The following is a 17,234-nucleotide window of genomic DNA, read 5'->3' as shown; positions in this document are numbered from 1 at the left end:
GAAGTTTGATATCGCGACTCCGCCTCCGGCTCAACTGACGATTCCTTCTGCGCATGCCCAGGCTCCAAACTTTTTTTTTTTTGACGTATTGCGTAACGTGTCAGCGCCCATTCATCAGCCCATTTTGGCTTCAGTTCAATACAATGGAAGGAAGCGACGTCGCGTCGTCCATCTTTTTTTACAGTCTATGGTTGCATATATAAAATAGTTTTTTGCTGTATTTTGTTGCAAAACTATATTGTTACTGTATATAGTTTTATTAATATTTTAAATTGCTTTTATTTAAGTTTTAATAATTTTTGTTATAATTTTGAAATATTTATTGCATACTACATGCAGTTTCACATACTGTTTTTAAAGCTATGTGTGGCCCTGCTTACACCTGGTATTAAGATGCATTTTGGTTGATCACAAATAGAAGAGGGAGACACGTACACATTTACACCTGGTGTTTTAATTCATCTCTTTTGTCCACTTTCAACCACTTCTGTCCTGATTTCTTCAAGGGGAGGGTCTATGGGTGGGTCTAATGGATGAAATAAGCTCACGCAATTTACACTGACATGACGTAAAAAACATACAGAGAGCAGCAGCTTTCATCTCTGATCTGACAGCCACAAGACTGGCTGAATGATGAGTGTGTGTTAAAAATCAGGAATGGTGAGAAAACATTGTGCTTGGTACATTTTTCGTTTTCAAACCAAACTTGGGTCTTCAACGACAAAGTTTAAATCCCGTCTGGCTAGCGTGCTTCCCATAATGTTTACGTATTAGGTCAGTAGGTGGAGAGCAGGCGGTCTTTTGTGGCTGTTCGAACACATTCGATCACATGATGTTTACACTAGGAAAGCAATCTGGTTGAATGTGTTTTCAAATGCCTATATGTGTAGCATGCTAGTATCCCCCCCCCCCATGTCTGTCACTCTTGACTATCTCCGTCTGGCTCTTTGTCCGGGCAGCCATTTGAATCACGGATTCCCCGTGTCTCTGGCTGCAGAGATCCAGATGTGATGTGCGCAGTTTGATTCTGCGTGACTCTGACACACTGCAGAAAATCTAAAAGCTTGGCGTGGCTGCGAGCCAGCGATGCCTGCGAGAACATCCTCCCATCTGCCATGTGTATTTGGCAGCGTGTGTCTCACTCTAGTTTATATACAGAATGATACAGTGTTTTGTGGAACAGGGTGTGTGTGTGTGTGTGTGTGTGTGTGTGCGCCTGCAGTTTCAGTTCTGTTGCCATGTTGGAGAAATATTTAGCAGTGCTGCAGACAGATACAGAATAATTCTGATACTCTGATATTAATTGAGGAGTTCATCCAAAAAATCTGTCATTATTTATTCACTCTTATGATACTTGACGTTTATTGCTTTTATTGAAGCTTGAAAGCTTCAGTTTCCATGGAAGAAAGAATGTGTTTGGAACGGCATGAGGGTGAATAAATTAGGATTGAATTGTAAAGTTGGAGTGAACTGTTCCTTTAAGTCACTCTGAAGTTTGAAAAATATATTTATAACTTTTAAATGTTTAACAAAATTCTGTTGTCCAGGTTGATAAAATGAAAATTTGATTTGCTTCTTTTCTACTTTTCAAATCCAATTCATCCCTCTGTCTATATAATGTTGGATGTGTTCTGAATGTTATCTACTATTTTTGAACAAAGTAAATGCAGTGTGCACACTGTGTACATTATGCAAATTGCTTTATATGGAATACCTGGGCAAGCAACGCCATTTGCCAAAAAATAACTGTTATTTTAGTATTATAAGTTGTTATTAATGTGCAGTGCCGCTATTATGCTTTTTCAGATATTACCTTTCATGCATTGTGTAAAACAGCTGTTGGTGAATGTAAACGAGTCATCAGCAATTCCAGTCTGACTTCTTGTTACAATACCTACATAACAATGTAACAAATTCGCATAATGCCAGCCTGCTGTAATCGACAATGCAATATATTTGCACTGTGAACCAAAAACGAGATTTTTAACATCTGCTTTTTGACACACTGTTTGATTGAAGTGCCCCAAGAATTTTTTTATATATTTATTTCTGAGATGTAAACTGGATGCTACACATACTGTAGTAGTACAGCCATGTGACAACAATGTAGTATAGGACAGTTTACGTTTCAGTGAATACTTCCGCATTCTGTTTCATGTGTTATTTATTGAAAAGTAGTAGGCAGCGTACGGTAAAACAGCACATATTTCATTCTGAACGTTTTTCACAATGTCAACTAATGTATGATGATCATCTCCTGACTTTCTGTGTCCGTATGTTTCTATAGTAACCACCACATTGTCTCCGGGCTCAAGTCACGCCAGGAAGTGCAATGAAACTGAGAAGACCTACTGCGTTAACGGTGGAGACTGTTATTTCATACATGGTATAAATCAGCTGTCCTGCAAGTAAGTTACACACATTCATAACACATTCATTTGATCTGATCTCACTTCGACAGTCTCTAAACTTTATATTAATTTCATTAGTCTGTTCATGGGCTTATATTTGACTACACACAGAGTGTTTATTGAAACATTGGTTCGACATCACCAGACTCCAAACAGGGGTGTCAAATTAACATTTTAATCTAGATTAAAACTATTAAAAATTAATGCAACAAAAATTGATAGCAATTCATCATGCCCCCTGACCCATACATTAATTTGGTTTTTACTTTATTTTGATTTTGTTGACTATACATAACTTTGCAACTACATGTCAACTAACTCTTATTAGAGTATTGGTAGAGTATTAGTAGACTGGTAGGGTTACAATAAGTTGACATGTAGTTGTTTAATAGTCAAAATAAAGTCTTACCACAAATTCTGAAGTTCAGACCAGTTATTTTAGTATTATTTATATGCTATTATATTATTTACTAATATTTTGAATGATCTTTTTTTATTATAGTTTAAGTTTAGGTAATTTTGTTGTGTGCTTTTGTCATTTTATTATTTTTTTTATATTTCTATATAGCTAACTTATTTTTTATTTCCGTTTTAGTACTTTTTGTACTTAAACTTATTTCAGTTCGTCACTAAGGCATTTCTAATGTTTTATAAGATTTTATTCTAATATTTATATTTGAAAGAAAACTACGATTTTTAATAGTTTTACCTAACACTATCAATACTACATCAGTCAAATTCAATAACCACCTTCTGGAAATGTGTGATTGTGGGTAATTTGTTTTTTTAAATCAAATGTTTTAAAGGAATTGTTAACCCAAAAATGAAAATTATCCCATATTTTACTCACCCGCAAACCATCCTAGGTGTATTGAATAATGCCTGGTTTTTGGAAGCTCCATAGTTAAAACTTTATAAACTATAATCACTGGCTTCCAGCAATGGCCATACACACGTTCATGAGAGAGTTACGTGGTTTTCGTGAGAGGCGTCCATTCTCACCTAAGCTTATGCTACGCCTACGTCATACATCATACGTAGGGTCAGAGGTCACCCTTCTGCCAGAACTCGACTCTCTGACAGTTACCAGAAGCCAGAGATTATAGTTTATAAAGTTTTAAATGTGAATATTTTTCTTACAAAAACCCATCACTTCACTTCAGAAGGCATTTATTAACCCACTGGAGTGATATGGATTACCTTTATGATGGATGGATGCGCTTTTTGGAGCTTCAAAAACTCAGGCACTATGCAATCCTATTACAAAGCTGGGAAGAGCCAGGATATTTTTTAATATAACTCCAGCTGAAAGAAGAAAGTCATATACACCTAGGATGGCTTGAGGGTGAGTAAGTTATGGGATAATTTTCATTTTTTGCTGAACTATTCCTTTAAGAAGTACAGTAAGAGCAGTTATATGAATGTTAAATTCAAATTCTGTTTGCTGCCTCAATTCAAATTCAGGAATTTAAAAGCAATTTATTAGTTTCTACATGGCACACAATGCTGCAACGTATAGGATCCTGAAACAGTGTAAGTTATGATTATTTGGACCTTTTAGAGACTCTTGTAACAATAAATGAATACTGCTGGTCTAGAGAGAGGCAGAGAAATGAGTGTCTGAGGGTCCGGAGGAAGGGGAAAAGGTTTGCCGTGTCGTCTGTCAGGTCTGTCGATGTATACTGCTGCGTTATCAATAGTATGCTGAGTTACTGCTCCCCTGTGATACCATGGACACAATGCTCCGTTCTTATCAGCCATTTCGGACAAGGCAGCTCAGATTTACGGTGTGTGCGGCAATTTTTTAAAGGAAGAGAAACAAAGCCATTAAAGCTGTTTAAAGCTCAACCCCTTTGGGGAAGATGTCATCCTTTAACTGTGACTCGTCAAGTCGATCTCTTTAATTTACAGAACAGAGCATCTGAAGCGGATTTAAGGGTTAATGGCCCTCAGGGAAGCACGGACTGATTTGGAAATAGTGTGTGTTACTCTTGGCTTTCTTGACACAGTGATTCACTTATATGCCTGAAAGTTTGTCTTCAACAGCGCTAAAGCTTTACTTCACAGTACATGTGGGCGGTATGACCAAAATCTTTTATCAAGGTATAAGACATTTTATATCATGGTAACAGTATCAAGGTAGTTATTTTTGGTGGAAATTCAGTCATTTAAATCATTTACAAATGAATCATACTTCTTCTCATTGATAACTGTCTCTTCTGTTTTCTTTTTATTTTGAAGAGAATATATATTATATATATATATATAGTGCAATATTTTAAATATATATATATATATATATAATATATATAATATATATATATATATAAGAATATAAATAAGTTATACATGAAAAATAAAAGCAAAAAAACTGAAAGGAAAAAATCTGAAAAAATTTTATATATATAAAATTAAAATGCTTTACATCTCTCAAATATTTAAAGTCTTTTTTATTTTAAGAGTTTCTAACTATACAGCCTGGCTTTTCTCCATAAAACCATAAAGTTGCGTTTTTATTAGTAATTTAGCATTTATGAATACTGAATTTGGGCATAATTATAAGGTTAATTAAAACAGTTTTTACCTCTCTTTGGATAATCAGTGGAGCCAAAAAGTACATTTTCCCACAGTAAAAAAAATGTCTTGAACAATGAATGTTTTCATTAACTAATTTAGCACAAATATATTGACTGCAGTATAAAAGTTTTTAGAAAAATCTCTACCAGTTGGTACATTTCTACTGTTGTACAGTATTTCTATGTCATACCTCCCAACTATATTTCAGAGACAATACCTTAACATGTCATCTCAGTGTGTGTGTGTGTGTGTGTGTGTGTGTGTGTGTGTGTGTGTGTGTGTGTGTGTGTGTGTGTGTGTGTGTGTGTCTGTTACTGTAGCTCCTGAGGCAGATGAAATGCAGCCTGTCCCATTGACCTCTGCAGTAAATTCTGCAGACAGGCTGAACGGTGAATTCCCCAGTAGAACTGAACTCTAAAATAGCCTCAGTATATAAATAATGAAAACTTGTGACTAGACTAAGCTTTTGGCACCATCACGAAGCTTTAAGTGACTTTATTTTGCTCCTGTTTGTCTTAGGACATTCTCCTCATTAACCTGAGATATAGACGATCACAGAAGTGGAACTGATTGGCATTTTATGAGGAAATAAAGATGTAAAGCTTTGATTATGTTTGATCTACAGTTGGCCCAAAGAGTATTTGGACACCTTCGGCATGCTTAAAATTGCATGAATTTTATTGCATTAGATCGCAAGTCAAGCACATAAATGATGCTACGTTCCCTAAAATATGACCTTTAAACTGCTGGTCATTTTTTGTAGCCATTGGTCAGGTCAGGATTGCTCAAGTATAATGTTAGAGGTTACATGAAAACAAAGTGTACTTCACACCTCTGTTTGCCACTAAATCCAGTCTCAGCTGAAGTCATACACATTTCTTAAGTATGAGAAATAGAAATATGAATGTGCATATCACATTATATTATTATTATTATTATATCATATTATTGATAATTCAGTGCCTAATTCAGTGCCTGTCATTATTACACAGCTGTCTGAAATGCTTGATTCTGGTTGCGGCATTCCGAGGTCAGTTATTCCCCAATAATGACTGTCCTCAATAGCAATGCAGTAGAATGACTCTAATACGGGTATTTGAGGTCGGCAGCTCTTTCATGTCTAACTTATCACACCGCAGATGCACTCTCAAACGCAGCTGGTGCCATCTTGAGCCTCAGTTATCGACTCTATTTACTGTAAAATGAAACCAGAGGACTTCAGTATTAAAGGGGTCCTATTATGCTTTTTTACAACTTGCTTTAGTGTGTAATGTTGCTGTTTGAGCATGAAAAAGGTCTGCAACGATACAAAGCACAATGTCACCCCAAAGGGAGTTTCTGAGCTCCCTGAGTTTTCTTCCGGGAATGAACACGTCACGAACACGTCACGTCATTTAAATAATTCCTGCCCAAAGCATTTGCAAAATAAAGTCGCAAGGCCTGGTTGAGTTAGTAGTGTGTTGAAACTCATGGTTATGGTAAGGGGCGTGACATTTCCCAAGCAGGCTTGAAACAATTGACCAATCACAACACACTGTTCCAGTCGACCAATCAGAGCACACTGCACTTTTCGGAAGGAGGGGCTTCATAGAGACAGGAAGTAAACCGAGCGTTACTGACAGACTGGGAAGAGAGGTGCTGCAACCATATCAAATATGTGAAATCATACAGTGCGTCCGAAATCGCATACTGTCCGAGTAGGTGCTATATTTGAATTTAAACATACTTCACGACCGTTAAAATGTATGTTCTGTATAGTATGAGTATGTGTAATCTTACATTGTAAGATGTGTACTACACATGTGTACTACATCCGCCGTGTTGTCATGATCAGCATCAGTCACTTAACCTCCATAAATCCTCATGGGATAGTAAAGTATCCATAGAATGCACACTTTAGAATCTTGCCGGAAATAGTAGGACTTTTCGCCCACTGTTTTTTTGAATACTGTGTATTCTGTTGGCATTCTGTTTTTTGCATACTATATAGTACGGAAGTATTTAATTTCGGATGCAGCGATAGTCTTTTTTGAACTTTCAAGCATGAAAACCTATGGAGCCTCTAAAGGTACATAGTGAAGGAAAGAATGAGATGGGAGGAAAAAATACATTTCAATGCAAAAGAGTTGTGTTCCCCCTAAAAACTTGTGTTTCCTTGTAAAGTTTTGCGAGGGGAAACACAAAATTTTTCCTCTCATATTTTTTTCCTTCACCATGCCCCTTTGGGGGCTCCATAAAAACCTATTCTAGTAGACCCCAAAAACAAAATCACTACTTTGAGAAAAAAGGCATAATTGGTCCCCTTTAATAGCAGGCATCTGGTAATATTGTTAAAGTGTTTGTGTATAATTGTTTTCCATTATTATATGATAATAAACAGGTACAATTTTAAAATGGTTTCTTCTCAAATCGATATTTCATCATTATTTATGTGATAAAAATCTGTGTATTAATCTGTGTACATTACCCTTTAAATGTCCATCTTGTTTGGACTTGTTAATTCGTCTCAAAATCTCAGCTCAAAGCTGCTTGCAAGGAACTTATTTAATCATTTTCTAAAGATTTCAGAATTCATAGATTTAAACGAGCATATTTTTCTGTGTACGTATTTCTCCAGTAAGACAAAACGCCCTAATATTTGATTGTGGCCCAATGGAGGATTGAGTTTTTGAGGGTGGTAAGCGCCCCCTTGAGGAATTGCCACCCAATTGAACCATCCGAATGAATCAGTTCACTAAAATGAATCGGGCTTCCCAACCCACATATCATTTTTGGGGCCATCCAAAAAATGGCATGAAATGACATGAGCCCTCTTTCCTCAGGTTCAAACCCCTCCAGTGACATCACAGCGGTGACATCTTCAGGTGGAACAGCTCACAGGGGTTGTTCTCTGTTGTTCTAACTGCATGTTTCTCTGCTCTCGTCTCTCTCTCTCTCTCTCCTCTTCCTCCTCATGTCTCTTTCTCCTCTACCCCCTCCCTCTCGTTCCTTCCTTCTCCCTCTGCGGGTTTGTTTCCCTTCATCAGGTGTCCAAATGACTATACCGGTGAACGCTGTCAAACCTCCGTTATGGCCGGTTTCTACAGTATGTCCATTTCTTCTTCCTGTCTGTTTGTCTATCTGTCTGCTCTGAAGCTGCACGTTGGCTATGATGTGTGTGCATGTACGTGTCTGCTTGTTTGCCCATTCTACATTTTTATTGGTTTATTAAGTAGAAATTCATGGATGTGAACAGATTTAGTATGCATCGATACATTATTAAAGACAGAATTTCACAGAAGGATAAAGAAATTGGGGAAGAGGAGGATAATTATAATGCAAGTGAAACAATAAAGCATGTTAACATATATAGATTAGGTTCTCATAAAGCAGAATTATATTCAACAAGAAATTGAGTAATTAGTTCATCAAACAAATTCATGGCATTTTTGACAGGCACTCATTGTTATCATTTAAAGGATTGTTCTGGTTCGATACAAGTTAAGCTCTGTGTCGACAGCGTCTGTGTCCACAGCAAAAATGATTTGAACTCAAAAATTGTATTGACAGCAATGCACTTAAAATGGAAAACTGCACCACAGTTATAAAGAAATTATAAAGAAAGTATGGCTGCAAGACTTAAAGGCACAATATGTAATTTTCGCCACTAGAGGACGCTTATTCAAAACAAAGGTGTAGCTTGATGACTCTGTGAATGAGCGTGTGGATCATGGGCGTTGTCGTCTTCAGCTCCACAGCCGATGGAAAGCAATCCGATGGACTCGGGCAGAAATCATGTTCATGGGTGAGCTAATGTATTAAAGTTTGACTAATGTTGGGTCGAGAGCCGTGGAAGCGGGATAAGGCCGCTGGAGTGAATGCTAATGATGGAGTGAATGCTAAGACACCTGCGACGCACACCGTTCTCGAGTCCAGCGGAGCTTTCATTATGCTTTTGCTGCTGTCGGCCGCTTCTGCTCTTTCTGTTGCGTATGTGGGGTAACGCAGCACAGTTTTACAAAATACATTTGAGTGTGTTGGAAGTTATGTTATAATGTTACTCTGTAATCTAGATTATTATTAGTAAAAGTGGAAATCGAAGATAGTTTGGATTTGACGTCATTGACAGGCGATGCAATGACACGGTCCTGGTTAAAATTGCTGATTTCTCTGGATTTAAACATTGTTGGAAATGTTTGGGATAATGTAATTACACAAGTCAACAAAATATATAACATTGTTCTAGTGGTTTTTGGATATTTTAATTAAAAAAATGTAAATATTGTGCCTTTAACAATATACAATATTCAAAAGTTTGGGGTTGGTATGATGGTTTATATTTTTGCAAGCCTAACCAAGGTGCATTTATTTGGTCAACATCTATTGGAATATACTTTAAAATGTAATTTATTTCTGTGATGGCAAAGCTGAATTTTCAGCTTCAGTCTTCAGTGTCACATGATCCTTCTGAAATCATTCTAATATGCTGATTTGCTGCTCAAGAAAAATTTCTTTATATACACTCTAAAAAATGTTTGGTTAAAAACAACCCAAGTTAAATGTTTGCCAAACCTGCTGGGTAGTTTTACTTACCTCAACTATTGTTTAAAAATTACAGTATTGCTTACTTAAAATGAACCCAAAATTAAAATTTTTATTTAATTTTAGATTCATTTTAAGTCAGCCATATAGTCATTTTCAAACAATAGTTGGGTTAAATAAAACTACCCAGCAGGTTGGGCAAACATTTAACCCAACTGCTGGGTTAAAACAACCCAATTGCTGGGTTTGTCCATTTTCAACCCAACTTGGGTTGTTTTTAACCAAACATTTTTTAGAGTGTAATCAGTGTAGAAACAGTTGTGCTGCTTAATATTTTTTGTGGAAACCATTGATTTGTACCAGGATTCTTTTGATATACAGAAACTTTTGATCAATTTAATGCATAAAAATTAAGTTAATTTCTTTCAAAATAAATAAATAAATAAATAAATAAATCTCACTGAACCCAAACTTTTGAATGGTAGTGTACATGTATACATGAAACCAGTGTGATACAATTGATAACTAAACTTGTCTGTGCAAAGCTAAAACCTGTTATTTCATGTCATCTTCTTTCATGACCGTGTAAAACCATTAAACCTGAAAAATTTCACATGATACACCTGAATAACAGAAAGGGGCTGCTTACACAGAAATGTAGAACAGTAGTTCCATGGGTAAAAGGACCATTTAGACAACTTTTCAACTCCAGTTGACTTTAGTCAAGGTAGATGTTTTATTTAATGTAATGCGGATTAAAACAAGGCTGTCATTAGCTATGTTTCCACCCCCCTATTTTTATGCGCATTTTGGGATATTTCATGAAAATTGCTGGATGGAAACGCCAAGATGCACATAAATTCAAAAAATGCTCTCAAATGAGGCGGATCATTTTTTTTTTTATCCGATAAGAAGACATGCACATAAACCATGATGGAAACACATTTACCGAATAAATCCTTCGATGTGCAACACAAAACTCACATAACTTTGCCTCAACAGTGGATGTGATTGGATAACCGGACTAATCAGAGGATCAGTTTCATTGCACTGTCATCACTGTCATCAGAATGATTTTGTATAATTTCCTCCCAGAAGTGTCTCACACAATTGAGTTCCTAAACACAGGCATCCGACAGCGTTTATTGTGTTTCTTCCGCAAGTCAAGAGCCCCAGTTTCTTCCTCGATTGCAGCAATTTCCATTTTTATTACAGATATTTTGCGCCAGTTTCCTAGGAAGTGACGATTTTGTTCTCTTGAACACATGGGATGGAAACGCTGCTTTATTCGCAATGTTTTATGCAATATTCCAATTTTGCGCACAATTTAAATTGTCAACTTTGGATTAAAACATAGCTAATGTAGTTGCATTTTGTAGATTTTTTTGTTTTTTTGGGGGGGGGTATGATGTATTTTTATTGTTTTGTCTGCAGGACAATCAAGACAAAGATTCACAGCAGCAGTAAAATTCACTAAAAAATTATTACATTGGACATCCATAACATACATTTTTGTGTGGAAGAATTATTATGAAATTTTTGTTTTAAAAGAAATATGTCATCACATATTTCTGCTTTCAAATCCTGTGTAAGTGCATTACTGCAAACATAACTTTTGCTCCTTTTTATAAATAAAGGTTCTTTATTGCCATCAGTGCACTGTAAAAAAAATTATTTTCATGATTTGTTATCAGAACATTTTTTCTTATGTCAAATCAACTCCAGTAATTGTGATTCAGATAACATAATATTTTGAATTTCTGTTGTTTAAACCGATGGCCTTCATTGTATTAACTCAAATTTTTAAGTTAAACCAACAATTCTTTTTTTTACAGTGTGGTTCCAAGGAGAAACTTTAACATCCATGGAACCTTTTCATTGCACAAAAGATTCGTTACAGTGTAAAAAGGTTCTTTATCATTTTAAAATGTTCTTCAAACTAAGAAAAAAACGTTTCTTTTAAGAACTGCTGACTGAAAGGTTCTTTGAGGAACCAAAAATGGCTCTTCTATAGAAGCTTGTTTCCACCACGAAATAAAAAAAAAGGTAATTGTGACTTTATAAGACACAGTTGCGAGTTTATATCATGCGGTTCTGACTTAATTTAAAAAAATATATATATATTTAGTGGCAGAAACTAGCTTCTACAGGCATCACTGCGAAAACCCCCTTTTGAAACTTTTACTTTAGAGAAATAATTTCCACAGATGCTGTTGGTAAATCTTAACTTGCTTTGAGCCTGGAACATTCATATGAAGTTCTGGTTAAGTAATATTGATGCTGTTGTCTTTAACAGTGCCTGAGGCATGATGCATGACCTCTAACATTTGACCTCTAGAACCGCTGCTTTCCAAACAGCGGTAGATTGCTCTCCTCAGTGTTGCCAGTATCACGCATGCCGTAGGTGTGTTTATACATCTGCACATTTGCAGTGGAAGTTGAATAACATACATGAAAATGTAATATTGTGACTAAAAAAAATCCATCTGTTTGTCATTTTGCATATAAATCATTAGAAACGACATTAGTTGTGTCTACATTCATCTGTACTTCTTGTGAGTCTTTTTGTGTTGTACATTGTGCTTTTCTGTTTAATGGTTTTTTTGTTTCTTTGTGTGTTTTTTGTCTTAACCTTAAACCAGAAATGAGGTCTAGTAAATATGGCAGTAAGTGTGGCTGTCTATGTGTCTGCATGTGTTTGTTCGCTTGCTTACATGTGATGACCAAGAAAGGCGTGTTGTTGTTTGTTTATTGGTGTTTTTGTTCATTTTGTTTCCGTTTTATGGGGAATATGGAGTTGGCCAGTGTGTGTCTGCATTGTCTGTCTGTTACTGGAACGTACAGTCACTCACCTCAGTGTCTCAAAAACAAACCAACCAAACAACACCACTGATCGCATTCTAGTGAACCGCCTCTATCTGAACAAGTGGACATTTTTACCTGAAACCTGTTTTCTTGTTTTTTCCTTTTTTTACATTGTCAACTTTCTGCATTGGCAGAGCATCTTGGAATTGAAATCATGGGTATGAAGTTATTATTTGTTTGATTCTTTAGATTAGGTTCATGACATAATTTGATGACATAGTTTAAGCATATTCACAGAAGAACTCGTCTCGTTCTATTTTCTCTGTCCTATATTTGAACAAGCAAACACATTCCCAGCTTCTGATTTACTTTTTCAGCTCTGACAAAGCGACACTCATTTTAGGAGTATAATGAAACGCATCAGGCAGGTAGATCAATATTTATAGTATAAAACACATATTTCAGATTCTGTAAACGTAATATCAGTTCAATTTTGTGTTGACATGCCAAGTTGTGATATTTCTTGGCAAGCTTGATATTGTTGTTGTTATTATAAGAAATGTAGCAATTCATTAAAAAAAATCATGTCTTTTATTAAAACATCATTTTTTAAAAGCCATGCGCCACTCAAGGCCAGGCGTTACAGTGATTTTACCACAGCTTTTGCTATGAAAAATTCTTAAACAAACACATTATGAACTTGTTAGAGAAGTAAGATGTCTAGAATAAATTGTAATTCTTCACTCATTTCTTAACCAGTGTTTTTGACTTGTTTTCCAGTAAAAATATCCAAACACAAAGATTTAATGTTTGATTAACATTAACGATTCTTGCTTATTTGATCAAAAATACAGTAAAAAAATATTGTGAAATATTATTACAATTTAAAATAACTGTTTTCTATCATAATATATTTAAAAATGTAAATTATTCATGTAATGCAAAGCTGATTTTCCTTCATAAATTATTCTAATATGCTGATTTGGTGCTTAATTATTAAAATGGTTCTTATTAATGTCAATGTTGAAAACATTGCTGATTAATTTTCTTTTTGTGAAAACAATTGTGCATTTTTTTTCTCAAAATTCTCTATAAAAAAAAAAAGTATAATAAAAAGTCTCCTTAAAAAAATGACTGACATGGTTTCCACTAAAATATTAAGTAGCAAAAACGGTTGCTAATGATAATAAATGTTTCTTGAGCAGCAAATCAGCATATTAGAATGATTTCTGAAGGATCATGTGACACTGAAGACTGGAGTAATGATGCTGAAAATTCAGCTTTGATCACTGGAATAAATTACATTTTAAAATTGCTATTTTAAATTGTAATCATATTTCACAGTTTTCTACTATATTTTATCCCTTTTGATTGGTAGTGTATATCTTAATTTAATTTTGCTTCTCAAGTACATTTATGGATGTTTATTTTTTGTAAGCATTTTTTCCTGGAAAACAACACAAATATACTGATTAAGAACCTGATTTTTTTTTTTTAAAAAGTAGCGTTTTCATTTTCTTTTGCATACAACGTACATATCAGGGAGGCAAGTGAGGGGTAAAATGAGTGTTGCCAATCTCTTCTCCTGTCTCCTTGTCTGCACCACTAGAGTACATTAGCCGTTGGTCTGGGTACATCTCGCTCTCCGTTTTCTCTCTCTCTCTCTCTCCCTCTCCCTCTCTTCGTGTACTCTGATCTCTGTTTCCTGTAACAAGCATGCAATGCAATATCAGTGTCTGACTCAACCGCCCCCCCCCCCCCTCTCCCCCCTGCGTTTCTCTTTTATTACACACTCATCCCTCTACTGTTTGGCCCTCAATTCTCTTCTCTCCTTCCTCCCGTCCGTTTTTTCGTTCCCTTCCTTCATGTTCTGTATGCTTCCTCTGTTGCTGCCCACGTTCAGCACCCCAGAGGATGTTTCGAATATTCTCATTTTCAAATATCAGACCCAGATATAAAAATATGTTCAAGGCATCTGTATAGACGGTCTTCATAAAACCTGTTCATTTAATCAAAACAATTCTTGGTGATTTTCACCCAATCAGTTTTAAATTCAACAAGAAATGGTTGACTTTTGGTTGAAATGTGGTATTATTTATGTGTAATGTGATATTTCAGAGTAAAGCAATAAATTAAATGTGTATTGAAAAAAGGCAGTGAAAATTATAATGAAATCTATGAATAATAATATTAGGTAACACTTTAGTTTAGGGTTCAATACTCACTATTAACTAGTAATGTTGGCTTGAGAAAGCCAATATATTGAAATCCTATTTTAAACTTATTATTCTTCTGAGACTAAATTTTCTGACTGCGACTCCTCCTAGAGCTTTAAGTACAATACATTGGGCCTGTTATGAAGTTAGTTGTTATATCTTTTCACGCTGATCGGACTTACAGTCTTCATATAATTAATAATCAAAAATAAAAAAATCCCTTAGACTTGCATTGGCTGAGCAAAAATGCCTTCTAGTGGTGTAATTCTGTCCACTAGAGGGAGCCTAGGATAAGAAATTCTCTCGTTTACTTTCACTTTCAATTAGTTGCAAATAACCCTTAAATAAATACATTTAATTGAACACCGAACAGACATGTGCTTTGGCTTTCTCAAGCCAACATCAAAGGTTGTTTACAAACTTTAGCTGCTAGTTTCTTATTAGCATGCATATTACTAGGATATTAACTGTTTGTTAGTACTTATTCTGCATGACCATATTCTACATCCCTTAATCCTACCTAAACTTAACAACTACCTTACTAGCTATTAATAAGCAGTTTATTGAGGCAAAAGTCGTAGTTAATAGTGAGAAATGGTCCCTAAACTAAAGTGAGACCTAATATGATTATTTTAATGTTATTTCTTTAAAATAATGTGCACTGATGAATCATTCATAAGATCAGAAATCTGCATTAAGAAAAGTAAATAGGTCCGTTTTGATTTCATGTTTGAATTTGACCGGTTTTATGAACAACCCTCTCTGAAGAGCTCTTATAGAAAAGCGGTTTGTGTGTTTTAACTCTATTTTACAGGCATGCTATAAGCTCAGACGTCATAGGATTATATATAGAATAATGCATGTGATGTGCTTTCAGAGGGGCAGAGATTTCATTTTATGAACACTTCTAGCCAAAAACTCGATTTTCCAATGTTGCACAGGATGGTTTCAGTCCTGAAGGTAGCCAAAAGTTCTCCCACTGTTTCAGCATAATGTGCTTTATGTGAAACCCTGGCAGACAGAGAAAGCACCACAGCTGTGCCCTTCCCATGCTGCCGAGCACCTGATATCAGCCATCTGAAATGTTTTTAGAATGACATCTCATGCACCTCAGTACCCCTAAGACATGAAGTTTTTAGATTTAAAAGGATTGTTTGCCCAAAAAAGACATTATTTACAGACCCTCATCACCCTGTATGACTTTCTTCCATGAAACACAAAAGGAGATGTTTAGCAGAATGTCCAAGCTGCTTTCTTCCACACAATGGACGTGAATGAGGACTGGGGCCGACAACTCTAAAAATGCACCATGAAAGCATCATAAAAGTAGTTCATATGCATTGTGCACTATTTTCCAAGTATTCCGAAGCGGTTCGATTGCTTCGGATGTTGTTATTCACTGAAAATCTTGCTCGACAGACCAAGTCTCCATTCACTTTTATTATATGGAACTTATGCTGCACTTTAAAAATGCTGGGTTAAAAAAAAAACCCAAGTTGGGTTGAAAATGGACAAACCCAATGATTGGGTTGTTTTATCCCAGCAGTTGGGTTAAATGTTTGCCCCACATGCTGGGTAGTTTTATTTAATCCAACTTTTGTTTAAAAATGACTATATGGCTGGCTTAAAATCAACCCCAAATCAGACTCATAATTACTATCAAAAGGTGAACATTAATTAATAACCAATTTAATTTTAATAAATGTTAATTTCCAACATATTTTGGGTTTATTTAAGCAAGCAATACAGTAATTTTTAAACAATAGTTGAGTTAAATAAAACTACCCAGCAGGTAGGGAAAACATTTTACCCATCCACTGGGTTAAAACAACCCAATCACTGGGTTTGTCCATTTTCAACCCAACTTGCATTGTTTTTAACCCAGCATTTTTTAGAGTGTGCCTATCAGAAATTTCCTACTACCCAGTAGTTGCGATTATGAGCTTGCTGCATTCAAGTGCTTTGTTGTCGGAAAGAACAGGAATCATGGAGAACACCAAGTTTATTCTAGCCTATTTATTGGGAAAATCTAAAATAAAGCCAAAATGATATTTAGCGTCCTTATTCATTGACAACCATGAAACATTCACTGCACTAGATCTAGATCTGACAATTCGGGAATTTTAGTCAAATACAAGCTATTTTCGCTGTGTATAAAACATACAATACGCTTCAAATGATCACTCAAATATGTAAATATGCACTACTTTCACAACAGCGATGTAGCTGTTGTGGGAAAAAAAGAATAGCAGTCACAGTGGCAATCATTCTCCCCTCCACTTGTTTAATGTTTATAGCCCGCCCAACACGGGAACTTGAATATTAAAATTATCCCCAAGCTTCCCGGTGATAAATATGCCTTGTCCAATTTTTAACTAGGAAACTCATATTTATGATGATTCTGATAGCACATGAAAGCAGCATTAAAGCTTGGACTTTGCTCTTTTAAACATCTCCTTCTTTGTTCCACAGAAGAAAGAAAATAATTCAGGTTTGCAATGACACAAGGGTGAGTAAATGATGACAGAATTTAAATTTTGGGGTGAACTAACCCTTTAAGTAAATGAGACTGTTTAGAAGTGACAAATGACTGTTTACTATTGTAAAATGAAATGTAGAGAGTGTTTTAGGATGAATGAGTTAGTTTGACATAGTATAAAGGCTGCCACTGATGCAGCGGTTGTGTGTTTTGTATGTATGTGTG

The 17,234-nt window shown here is 35.5% G+C and overlaps 1 protein-coding gene across 4 annotated transcripts in view; it reads left to right on the top strand.

Annotated features, from left to right (window-relative positions):
- nrg2b (neuregulin 2b) overlaps positions 1-17,234 on the top strand; it is a 92,500-nt gene that overhangs the window by 64,227 nt on the left and 11,039 nt on the right. For all 4 annotated transcript variants that reach the window (XR_010895196.1, XM_067386128.1, XM_067386302.1 and 1 more), the window contains 3 exons: positions 2,288-2,408; positions 8,015-8,073; positions 12,509-12,532. Coding sequence is in view for 3 of the 4 variants with exons in the window: in XM_067386128.1 (XP_067242229.1) it covers positions 2,288-2,408; positions 8,015-8,073; positions 12,509-12,532 (204 nt within the window). In the remaining variant the exon portion in view is untranslated. The remainder of the gene's footprint in view (positions 1-2,287; positions 2,409-8,014; positions 8,074-12,508; positions 12,533-17,234) is intronic.

The sequence above is a fragment of the Chanodichthys erythropterus genome, chromosome 1 (genome assembly GCF_024489055.1).
Source record: "Chanodichthys erythropterus isolate Z2021 chromosome 1, ASM2448905v1, whole genome shotgun sequence".
Lineage (NCBI taxonomy): Eukaryota > Metazoa > Chordata > Actinopteri > Cypriniformes > Xenocyprididae > Chanodichthys > Chanodichthys erythropterus.
This window is presented reverse-complemented; position numbering and strand designations above follow the sequence as displayed.